Raw genomic sequence first — 12,150 nt, forward strand, 5'->3', positions numbered from 1 at the left:
GTAATTTTCAGCCATACCTGAAATATTCAAGATATATAGTTAAACACAATGATCCGTCCGACATACCTCATGTTTCTGTTGCTTTTTTGGTGTGCTGTGTTGCTTGGCTAGTGCCTTTGATAAACCAGATCTTCTGACATGGAAGCTGAGCAATGTACTTAGCTTCAGTGCATTAGATTACATGGCTAAACATCCACATCAGTGTAAGTGTACGATATATTTTGAATATTTTCTCCGTTTTATCTTACTAACCAATCGAGGTAGCCAGCAACTCCTGTGTTCTGAAAAGTAAAATAAAGTTTTTTGTCAGTGGAGTCTGATGGTTTTGAGGCAGCTGCTTCTTCTCCCCGTCAGAAAAGCCTGTCTAAGGGCAAGAAAAAGCGGTTAAAATATTCTATATATAGCGTAAACTTAAACTGATATAGATATTTTAGGTGGCTAAAAGCAAATCACTTATGGCAGCATTTGTTCAGCGCTATTTGATTTTATGTACGTGAGGCAGGGGTTTCTCTATACCCAAGAGGTTATTGTGATTCAGCCTATAGAATAAATTATTGAGGGCCCACTATATAGGGAGCGGAGAGTGAGCAAAAGAGGGAGTCTATGCTGTAATATTTTCCACATATTTTCCACCCGCACACTTTGCAGCTTCTTAAACACGTCTTCCTTATTCAAATTCCAAAACATTACAAAAAATGCACATTTGATCATCTGCAATGGCTGCCAATCCTGCTCATGAAGCCACTGAATGATGTCGGGACGTCATGTATTTGGGAAGTAAAGCTATCACGCCTGGCATGCCTTTGACGCATTGGCTTTTGTCAAGCTCCTCCACAGCTGGGAGACTTGCAACAAGCGCAAGTGACATGCTGTAATGAGGTTTGTGTGTGACACGAGGCAAACACACATATAATATATACCGTGTGTGTGTGTAAGTTCCTGGCTGCCATCCAGGCGTGCAGGATTGGTGTGGTCTTGCTGTCTGTCTGCGCTGCTCCTCAGCAGCATGTGTTTAACCCCAGCGTTTGGCCTCCCTGCCCTCTCTATCTGCCTGACTGATTTGTGAGGCTCTGGGGACACGACGGAGGATGTGAGTTTGTACGTGTGTGTGCCACTTCTTACGAAACATGCGTTTCACTCTGCAGAAACACTGCCTTTATCCCAAGCCTCCCCTCCACACACGCGCACACATACACACACAAAACAGGTCTTTGATGTGAGATCAGAGGCGGTCATGATGCAAGTCGATCAGGTGCACAGGCAGAAGAAGTAAAAAGAGAGAAAACGGAGAGAGGGGAAGAAGGAAAGACGGCCTCAGTTAAAATGAGGCTGTTGTTTTAACGACCCCTGGGCTCTGCACTCATTATGACCCTCTCTCTATCCGCCTGTCTTTCTTTACACAGAGGCAGTGCTGTTTGTGTGGGCCGATCACAGTAGGCGAAGGAGGCAGATGCAGCGACTACAAGATGTGTTATGGCTCATGTTTCACCAGAACGTTATGTTGACCGTCTAACAGGTGCTGATGGTCACCACAAAAAGACCTCTCTACACACAGAGAGATTTCCCCACGCTACTGTAAAGACCTCCTGCCAGACTTATAGATATCCTGTCTGTCTCCGACAAGCCGTGTGGTCCACAGCCTGACAGCGTTTGAAGATACAGCAGCCTGCATGGAGGCCATAATACACACACTGCATCCACAAATACACATATAAAACCACAAAGACAACACGTAAATCTAAATACATGAGTATAAAACCTCCACGATCCCTCTCTCCGGCCCTTATGAGATGAAGGGAAAGGAGGTAAAAAGCCAAGAAGAGTTTCCCCTCCTGCCAGGATGAAAGCCTCTTTTACTTGGGAGAACATTAGGAGAACAAACTACCATCACAACAGGAGGGGGAACAGTCAACCGCGGCGTGCTCTCACATCAAACACAACCACCATTAATATTGTAATGCTTCCTCCCCAAGCGTTTGAAATCAAGAACAAGACTACCAGTGTGGTCAGCGAGCGCTGGTTGCAGATGTGCCTTATTTGAGACAACGTAGCTTTAAAAGCATGATGTAGAACACAGTGACTGCAGGATATGATGTTGTCAGATACAAATGATTTGTAGGAACTGAGAGTTTTGTATCTTGACCTCTGCAGATCTTTCCTTTTTTCACTTTTTAAGTTTTATGGAGATTAAGTGGTGTTTAGTGGCTAGGATTGCAGATTTCAGCTGAAAGTTGTCCCGATTAAAATTTCTTCAGTGTTCACTGTTGAGGAGGTTTTTAACCAGGAGCCACACTATGCACAGAGGTCTCTTCCTTTCCAAAACAAATGACCAAGGGATTAAAATGGGTAAAAACTGTGAAACAAATAAGTTCATCTTTTGCGCCATTTTGCACGTTGCCCAGCGCCTACTATATGTGCTCACCTTTTTTTTCCTAATAACTTAATTTGTGCTTTATTTCAGAAACAGGCATTCAAGAGCCAAATTATCCCCAGAGGTGTCCTTCTGTCAAAAAAAAAAGGATCAGGTAAGTAAAACTGCTAAAAACACAGAATAAAGCACTTTCCATTTGTTTAAAAAAGTGTTTTTCTGATGCTGGTGAAAACATGAAATGCTCTGTCTAGAGCCAGGGTCTGGTTTGTCCTTTCTGGGTTACTGTAGAAACATGTTGGTGCACCATAGTAGACTGTGATGATGAGAACCAGTTTCCTATGGAGATAAAAATGTACTGTGCTAATGTAACAAAAAAACAACAAGTATTATCATGCACTAAAGCAAACACACTTATTGTTATATTTCACTTCTCCCAATACATCCACCTAAATCCAACACACTGGACCTTGAACTTTACTACAGATTAAAAATACTCAGCCAAAAAAATATTTGTTACATGACGATATGCTGTGTTGTCATGATTCTGCCATTTTTTTCCTCCATGTCTCTGAATTCACTTTGGATGCTTTATCTCAACTTTTTCCATCTTTCTTTCTATCAGCAAGCATACCCAGTTGTGTTGCTCATGTTCTTATTACATTTTCTTACCAAAATTTGTTCATAACAGATCACGCTGACACAAAATCATACAAACACACTCACACAAAAAAGAAAAAAAAAAAGGCATAAACATATGGTGAGTGTGACTGTTGATGCATGGAGTGCACATGCAAGTCCGCCTGATAAGGAGTGTACACCCTGGGAATAATAGCGGGCAACGGATACCATATGTGTATGCATGAGAATCGAGTGGTTGCTATTGATCTCCTGTGGCCTGACAGTGGGATGTAAACACTGTGTCTTTCAACAGGAAGCTCCACTCAATACAAGCGGCCGTCAACGACTGCTACTGCTACAGCGCACCGATGGCCTCCCTGTTATCAAATCAGCACGCACAGTTAGAGTATACGGGTGAGTGTGTGTGTGATAGAGAGAGAGAGAGAGAGAGGGAGAGAAATGTCAATATATCTTACACACTTATATGCACAAATAAGTGTATAAAAAATATGCACGAACATGCACTGCTGACGAGTGAAAACAGCATAATTTTGATTATTTTACTGATTTAATGACTGAATTACAACAAGCTTCTAATGGCAGTAATATACTAAGATCTGAGTCACGTCCGTCTAAAGTGTGCACAGGCACACACCCTCCACACACACACACGCGCACACACACACACACACACACAAAGCATGTAAGCTGTGTCCAGAACAAGCTCAAAGCCATCAAACGTCACCACAGAGATAATCCATGTGCCAAATCTAAGATGAATCTATGTAATATTGATTCTGTTCGGGCACCGCACTAGTCCGCTAACAGGCCGTGAATAACCGACCGTGGAGGGCACTTACACCCTGAGCGCATCTGGTGGAGAATCCTCAATGTGTGTTACGCTTACATGTTTCCCCTCTATTAACTTCCTGCAGGATTTCTTGTAACACAGGTGAAGATTTGGCGAGTCTCTCAGCGCCTTCTCATCTTCTGAGAGATGACTTCACCGGCCCGTGCCTGATTCAGTTAGTTAGATTAAAACTGGTCTATTTAAGCTTTCATGTCTCACCTTACAAAAGTGAACACGCATGCTCACTCAAGTGATACACGAATAAATAATAATACTTTCAATAATTGTCCATGTGCAGTACATTACACAATTTTTGGTTACCATGATGTTAAGCAATACTTTGAAATGTAATTTCCCTGACACACTGTGTCAGCAGTCAAAGAGGCAGCACTGAAAAAGGTAGATTTATCTGAAGTTAAAAGTTGCCAACAGCAAAAACTAAAACTGACAGCAGGTTGGCCAATAACATGCATGAAATAAGTCAGTGGACTGACTTTCTAACAATAACAGAAGACCATCACAAGATAACAAAGAAGAAAACCGGCACTGTCATTTAGGTGAGTGTGAACCTGTAACCATATACAGTAGTATGCTTGCTACATTAATGTAGAATATGTCTGATAAAATGTAGCAGCTGACACTGTTAAGTTTTGTTTTGTATTTTGTGTCTTTCACCAAACATGCGACTTACAAGCTACAACATGAAATAATTTCCTTTCCCATTAATTTTGACAAAATGCATATTTGCCATGACCTGTGCATGAGCATGCAAGAGACACGCAAGCTTAACTGCAGTTTGTGAACAACAAAAATTTGTCAAACAGGATTTGAGATCTGCATGTAAGCAGTACTCACATATCACTTATGTGAAACTGGTTCCAGGTCAGCCAAATAATTTATAATTGTAGAGAGAAGAGGGAGGTGAAAAAGCTGTACTAAACTCACTCGTACAACAGGCTATGCTGCCAGTTGGACAGAAGTTGACTATCTTTTTTTGTTTGGTGGCCCTCGCAGATGTCTTTGTTGACTCTGCAGGTGAGGGGCTTCACTTTTTTGACAGCCACAACCGGGAGTTTGGTGTGTAACAAGCATCACAACTCAGAGGCTCTCAAACATCTGGCTCCAGTTATCACAGCTCTCACTCAGCTTTGCCACCACAGTAAGATATACTAACACACACACACACACACACACATACACACACACACACAGCACTCCGTCAGCGTCTGGCCATGGTGTGTTTTGCCACTCCACTCCTTCGGTTTCCCAACTCATGTTTCTGGTAAAGGGGCTTTTTAGTTCCAGCTCAGGCCTGCAGCGGAAAGCATCTCCCTGAGGAAAATAAGCATGACTCGCTCCAGTGAAGACATCTGCCCTTTGAAAGCGAGCGTGGCTGTTTGAACAGCTGTCAGAGCACACCGTGCGTCTCAGACCTTCCCTGATAAAACAGGCAAGTCTGGGAGGGGAAATCGACAGAAGACAGACACTAAATGGACAGCAGGATACGTCCACTGGCAGTGATGCCATGTTGTGTAGACTGATGAGGAGCTGCGAGAGGAACTACGGCAAGTGGTCACCTGTGCTGAACTGGAGACTTATGTGTCATGGCCTTAAAAAATCAACATTGTTTTTTCCATAAAGTTTTGACTAGGGCTATAAGCGTTAAGGCGTTAATCGCGATGTGATTAAGGTGTAAACATAATGTGTTAATTTTTCTTAAATTGCATTAATCGCTGGCTGACATTAATGTGTTTAAGTTCTGGGCTGAGTTTTACAGCTAGAGTGATGATAGTGGTATCATATGAAACTAGGAGATCAAAGGAATCCAGCGATACCAGCGTGTCATGCTAGCTCATGAGGAAGGGGCAGTAAATAATGCTCCAAAGTTAGGTTCGATGCTGGCGATGGAAAAATGGCATGTCCATTTCATAGAGGTTCCCTGACCTCTGACCTCAAGATATCAGAATGAAAATGTGTTTTCTGTGCACCCATGGGTCTCCCCTTTACAGACAAGTCTACTTTATGCTAATCCAATGCAGTCTTTGCTGTCATTTGACTTCATAACTATGTTGTGTTGCAAAATAATGGAATGTAAAATGTGCAATTCTGCATTAATTGCGATTTAAAAAATGAATCATTTGACAGCCGTAGTTTGGATTGATTCATAGGACATAAGCGTTATCATTTCACCTCATATTCAAAAATACTTAAATAATTTCCAAGTTTTTAGTTGAGCACTGACTACCAGTGTGCAGGGACCAATTCCAGTTTTAAGGCAGGTGCTTTGTTAAAGGAAGGCATATTTCTAATACGCGACATAGAGACCCAAGCACTTGGAGAAAGTCCTTTCAGACACTTGGAGAACATGTGACCCAACGCAATAGGTCGTTTCAATTATGAAGAAAGCTTAAAAAGTATAAAAGTATGTTTTTATGGTTTAGTTTGCACTTCAGTGACTTTTTTGCATCGCCCTCGCTGCAGCAGAATGCGAGCAGCAGACATACTCTCCCAACCCAAGAAGATTTCAAGCTTAACAGTTAAGACTTTTGGTCCTGAAGTGACTGTCTGTTACCCAGTCAAGAGGAACAAGTGTATGTCAGACTTAGAAAAGTGCCGGGAGCTCAATTGCATTAAAGCTCTTAGTTTGCCTGAGCTCCAATCTAATTGGATAAAGCTGGAAAAGCAGCTTCCAATGTGCACGAATCCATTTTTTTTCTCCCAAACTCATTTTTTTTTGGAGGAGAGACGCTCCCCGTGTTCTGTTCCACCCCGTCTTTTGTCCTTGTCAACATTCCCCAAATGAGATTCCCAAAATCAGGAGGTGAGGGGAGCACGCATGCACGAGTGCACTGAGCAAACATTGTCAGACAGACACACCTCTCACACCAGCATGCCGCCTGGCATCTCTTTCCTTTCCCGTCCTTATTAAAATTCCATATTGAGATTCCTTCCTGCCACTCCGCCTCCCTGGCCCTGTCACTCAGCCACCAACCGGCGACAAAATCAGCAAGTTTCAACAAAGACGCACACATATGCATAGAGGCACACACGGCACACAACCCAAACTTTTCTTAAGACAACTCGTCCCTGCTCCCGCCCTTTATGTGTGGGATGAAAGTTTCCTTTAGGTGGTATGTATGAGAGCGTGTATCGGCATCCCCCCCCCCTCCTGCCTTCGCCCCTCTCCATCTCTGCCCCCCCTTCTCATTGTCATTATTTTCGATGGTGTCCCCCTCTGATCTGCCGAGCCTTTGGGTGCTCTCTCTCCTCTCTCTGTCTTTCTCTGCTCCCTTTCATCTGTCAGGCGCTCCCCTTGGCGACCGCCACTGAGGGGGTTTGATTTCCCATCATGCCTAGCATTGCCTCCCTGACTCCGGCTCCCTCTCTCCCCCCACCCCCTCTCCCTCTGAGGCGAGTGTTGTGCCCCCGCGTCGTCGGGCAATTATCCCCGGGAGTAATGAGGAGCGGCTCTCCCTCCGCGGCGCACTGACTGACACCTCTCCCACTCATTTGTCAACAAATCAGACGGCTGGTGTGGGCGGCCATATTGAGCTGAGGGTTGTCGTTGGGAAGCTCAGGCTGAGGCGCATCGCCGCGTCTCTCTCTCTCTCTTTTTCTCTATCCTCCTCCATCCCTTCCTCTCTATCTCTGCCACCTCGTTATCTCTGACAGGGTGTCATTCGTTCCAACTCTCACTCCTCCTATGTCAACCCTCCACACGCTCCGATGTATTTGTGTTCCTCAGCCGCCGAGAAAAGTCTGACTTCCAATAGGCCTAATGGTCATATGTGGCTAATGATCACTAAGCTGAATAAGTGACACTATTCAATTTATTTGTGTCAAAGTCAGTCACAGCCGGGAGCCGTAAACACTTTGTCCAACTAGACAATAAAGACTAAAGTGCAAAAGGGAAAATATTTCCAGATACGTCTTTACTCACAAAGACTCCTTTCAATTTGTCACCATTAGTGTCTGCAGCTGTAGAGGATATGTAAATCTCGTCTGCCGTTTCGTGCCAGGGCGAGCGAGGTCTTTGATGTACCATTTTAACTCTGTGTATGTCACTGCACACTTTAAAGATGCGAGATGAGTGACTGTGTGTGAGCGTTAGATGTGCCGTGCATGTTTACATACTGAAACATGCATCAGATGTGTGTCCCTGTGAGTCGAGTGTGTACTCACTGTGCTCTTTGCGCTCCTCGGGGCTCGATGAAGCCTCTCCGTCAGACAGCAGGCCGGACATGGAGAACAGCTTCCTCCCTGATTCCTCCCCAGCTTTGAGGGAGCCTCCCGGGGAGCTGAAGTCAAACTCCTTCCCCTCCACCTCTGGGAAGCAGCTTTTCAGCCTCTTGGCGGGGGTAAAAGCCGACTGATAAACCCCCGACTCCCTCTCCTCTTGCGGGGAGGAGAAAGGTCGGAAGGCACCCACCCCGCTGTGGTTGAGCATGCTCAGGGTGGAGCAGTCCAGGTTTGGTGGGGTGAACTGGGGGTGCAGGTGGAGCAAGGAGGCCGGGAAATCTCGAGAAGGAAAGGTGCCTGACATGGGGCCTTGGCGCTGGTACATGGAGGTGAAGGTGTAAGAGGCTGAGGGGAAGGGGAGGTGGAGGTCCTTCTCCACCGAGGCAGGGACACCGAAGGGCCTGGGCGCCTGGCAGGGGACAGAGGCATCTCGGCCAGCCTCGGCAGTGGAGGCGAGGACCATCAGGGCAGGGGAGGCCAGTGGAGCTGGCAGGTAGGAGGGGCTGTCCATCTTGAAGGGGCGGTGAAGGTCCATTCACCTCCTTTTTAGTGGTGCTGAGGAGTGAGAGAAAACACAGAGTGTTGAGGTTGAGCGTTAAGGCTGAGCAGCAACAGGACATGAAAGGAGATAATTTTAAAATATGCTTTTTTTCTTTCAAATGAGGCATACAAAAAGCAATATTTTTCTTTACTATTTCACAGGGCTATAATAATTATTTAGAGCTGACTAATGTAGAAATAATAAATTTAACTCAGGCAGTTTTTTTTTCATGCTTCACAATGCCAAAAAACACACCCAGTTGCAACTCTAGAGGCATTTTTACAATCACAGTTTTGGACTAATTTCAATAGAAAAGGGTTGGAGGAGGCCTACTGTGCCTGTAAATAATTACGATGGAATAAACTGACAATAAAACACACACGTAGCCGATGCTTTCAAAAGACACATTTGATAGTGAGGTGTAAGCAATTAGATTTGGGAAAACCGTCCAAACAAAAAAAAGAGAAAAAGAATGACTCCCCTTTTTTATTCTTTGTAATAAATTGTCTCAGGTTTTAAATAATTTGCAAATCGTGTTAATTGTGTTCAATAAAAAAACAAGAGATAGGAGTTTTTAATAATCCCGGAATAAAAGTTTCTCAACATCTCGGTTCTAAAATGTGAAACACTAATTTGCACAAAAACGTCAAAGAATGAACTGAGTTTTATTAAATGTAGCTTATTTTAAATATTAGGAAAAAGGTTGAACAATAATATTTTAGTAGCTTATCGGAGAGAACAGTGTAATGTAATTCGCTGGTTCCCTGTTTTTCTCTTTATCTGAATTTTGATAAATATTTTAAAAAAAAAAAACATTACTTCTCGGAAAAGGCCGAAAAAAGAAAAGAAAAGTTTGGGCCCACTGATTCACCTTTTTGAACTAAATCAGTCTTTTTTTCAGTTTATGAACCCAAAATTCTGTAAAAAAAAAAAAAATGTTTTTACCAAGATGAGAATGAAAGTTTGCGCATAACAGTGACATACTTAATCTACCTAAACAAACTGAAAACTACACACCGTCAATACTTTGCAATTAAGAGACAATCCGTCGACCTTTTGCGCGATCTCAAAGCGCTAAAGTCAAGCTTTCACCCTGTTAGACCACAACAATTCAATTTTCCTCAAAGTCTTAACATCGTTTCAAACACGGGAACAGTTTTCCAGCGAGAAAGTTCCTTCACTTCAGAAAAAAAAACCTACCACAAAGCTCCACAGCCGACAGAACACATGGCAATCAAATCACCAATTAAGCCAATTAAAACAAATGAAGCTGTAATCACTTGTGTTATCGCTCACTTACCGCGCACTCGAAGCGGGATTTGTTTCGCCGTCAACCAACTCTCTCTCCCTCTCTCTAAACTTCTAATTTCAAGGACGCGGCACTTTTTCCTTGTCGCGCAGGAAAAGAGAGAAACGAAGAAAAAAAGACGTGGAGCTGCGGGCTGCGCTTTCTCCAGTCCTCCTCCAGATGTTGCGAGTGTTGAACAGCGAGACAGCGTGTGGAGTTTGGAGAGGTTGTAGTCGCTGCGTTTTCAGGGCATCAGTGAGTGGACTGGCTGCGGGTCGCTCTGATTCCGATGGTCTCTCCTTCATGCGCTCCTTGTGACAACCCCCCCACCCGTCTCCCTCTCCGCCTGCCCTCTTTCTCTGCACCCCCCACCCCCACCCCCTCTCTCCTGCGCTCTTCCCCTGAGACGCGCTGCCTGCGATGGACACATTCAATTTCTTGCCCTCGCTTAGAGTGAAATTGAGTCAAAAGAAAAATACAGTATTCAGTTTTGCCAATAACTTTGTGCCATTGAGTTGCCACACCATATAACTTAAAATACAGAATAAAAAGAAACTAAATTCTTCATGTAATCATCCTTTCTTATTGTGGTAATTATTTTAGAAGCCCATAATAATAGGCTCTATTATAACTGTCAAACAATTAATTTTTGAAATTTTGATTAATTGCAGAATTTCAATAGTTAATTGTAATTAATCATATTTTTAATCACGTTTTCAATTTTATTATTTTGCTCACAACAGTTTTGATATTGACAGGGTAAAGCAATTCTTGCCAGATTGTCTTGATTAGTTATCAAATGATAGCACAAAACTACATGGGACTAGCACAAAGTGTGAAGTGAAGACTCATGGGTACATGGGTATCTTAAGGTCAGAGGTCAAGGAACCCCTGTGAAATGGCCATGCTGTTTTTCCATTGCTAAAATTTAGCCTAACTTTGGAGCATTATTTTGCCCCCTTCCTGAGATGCTGGCATGGTTGGTACCACTGGATCTCTCAGGTCTTGTAGTCTCAGATGACACCAGTTTATTATAACAGTTTATATTATCAGTCTAGCTTTAAAACTCAGTCCGGTGCAGCCTCTTAAAGACAGGAATGTTGGCAGGCAATTAACACAATTTAAAAAAAACAACAAAAAAAACCCATTTTATTAGGATCTAAATGGAACCGCGATTAACACATTAATGCTGACAGCCATAGTTATGACTTTTACAATAACCTCTCCATTTTCAATGATTACATCCCTGATCTATTAGAAAGGACACACATGCACTTCATGAAGGCTTTTTTTTAACCATAAAAAGCTTAAATTCAGTGCACACAAGTCAACGCACTCAAGTTATCATTTCAGCTGTGTGTGTGTTGGTGTCACTGCTTTGTTACTGTGAATGGTAGGTGATGGTTGTCCTCTCCTCGGTGGCTCACTGAAACCCTTCAAGTCTCCGGGCCAGTGTGACTGACACCTGGGAACATTCCCTTTTGATGAGACACAATGCAAACCAATGGTATTATTTGTCACAGATAATCTGCTTTCAACTCCAACACATTACACACGGCGTAATATCTGCATTATTCATATCTGATTTCCAGCACATTGTCAGAAAGCACAGCTCAGAGCGCCACAAATCAGCCCAAATCACTCTTAATTTGTTTTTATCGGTATTGGTATTGCTTAAAGACTTTTTGAAATAATGTAATTGAAATAATTCCTTATTCCCCCGAGCCAATCCAGAGGCTTTACACTGCTAATCTAATGTGACACGCAATTTCCGTCTCTCAGACGATTGCTTCCCCTCAGGTCCCTGTCTTTAATGAACAGCCATTTGGCTGTGAGCCTGTGTGCGTGCATGTGAGTGTGTGTGTGTGTGTGTGTAATCAGAGAGCAAGAAAGAGTCCTGAGATAGGAAATGAGTGAATTGGAAATATCACAGCCAAAAAGAAGACACAAGGAGGAGGCATGAGGGGAGACATAGCTGAAAATCAGTGGGGTTCACCGTGTTAACTCAGCCTGAAAACACACTGGATAATTGGGATGTAAAAATAAATATTGACTCTATACCTACATAAGACTGAGGAGAACCGTGATCTAGCCTGGACACTTCATCATCCATAATGTGATCCCTGTGATGGAGCTTTTCGTGTGAGCCTCTTCCTCTCACACCTACGAAAGCCCCCTCAGCGAGGAGGTGGAGGGCCAGACAGCAGATGCAGACCTTTAAATGGACACATAAACCGGAGTCC

The 12,150-nt window shown here is 43.4% G+C and overlaps 1 protein-coding gene across 1 annotated transcript in view; it reads right to left on the reverse strand.

Annotated features, from left to right (window-relative positions):
- rnf220b (ring finger protein 220b) overlaps positions 1–10,211 on the reverse strand; it is a 36,005-nt gene extending 25,794 nt beyond the window's left edge. Inside the window, 2 exon segments of the mRNA XM_088077740.1 lie at positions 8,022–8,633; positions 9,920–10,211. Of these exon segments, the coding sequence (XP_087933866.1) occupies positions 8,022–8,613 (592 nt within the window). The 5' untranslated portion in view covers positions 8,614–8,633; positions 9,920–10,211.
- Between the last annotated feature and the right edge of the window lie 1,939 nt (positions 10,212–12,150).

Source organism: Plectropomus leopardus, chromosome 5 (genome assembly GCF_026936395.1).
Source record: "Plectropomus leopardus strain MGB_pleo_1.0 chromosome 5, ASM2693639v1, whole genome shotgun sequence".
Taxonomy (NCBI): domain Eukaryota; kingdom Metazoa; phylum Chordata; class Actinopteri; order Perciformes; family Serranidae; genus Plectropomus; species Plectropomus leopardus.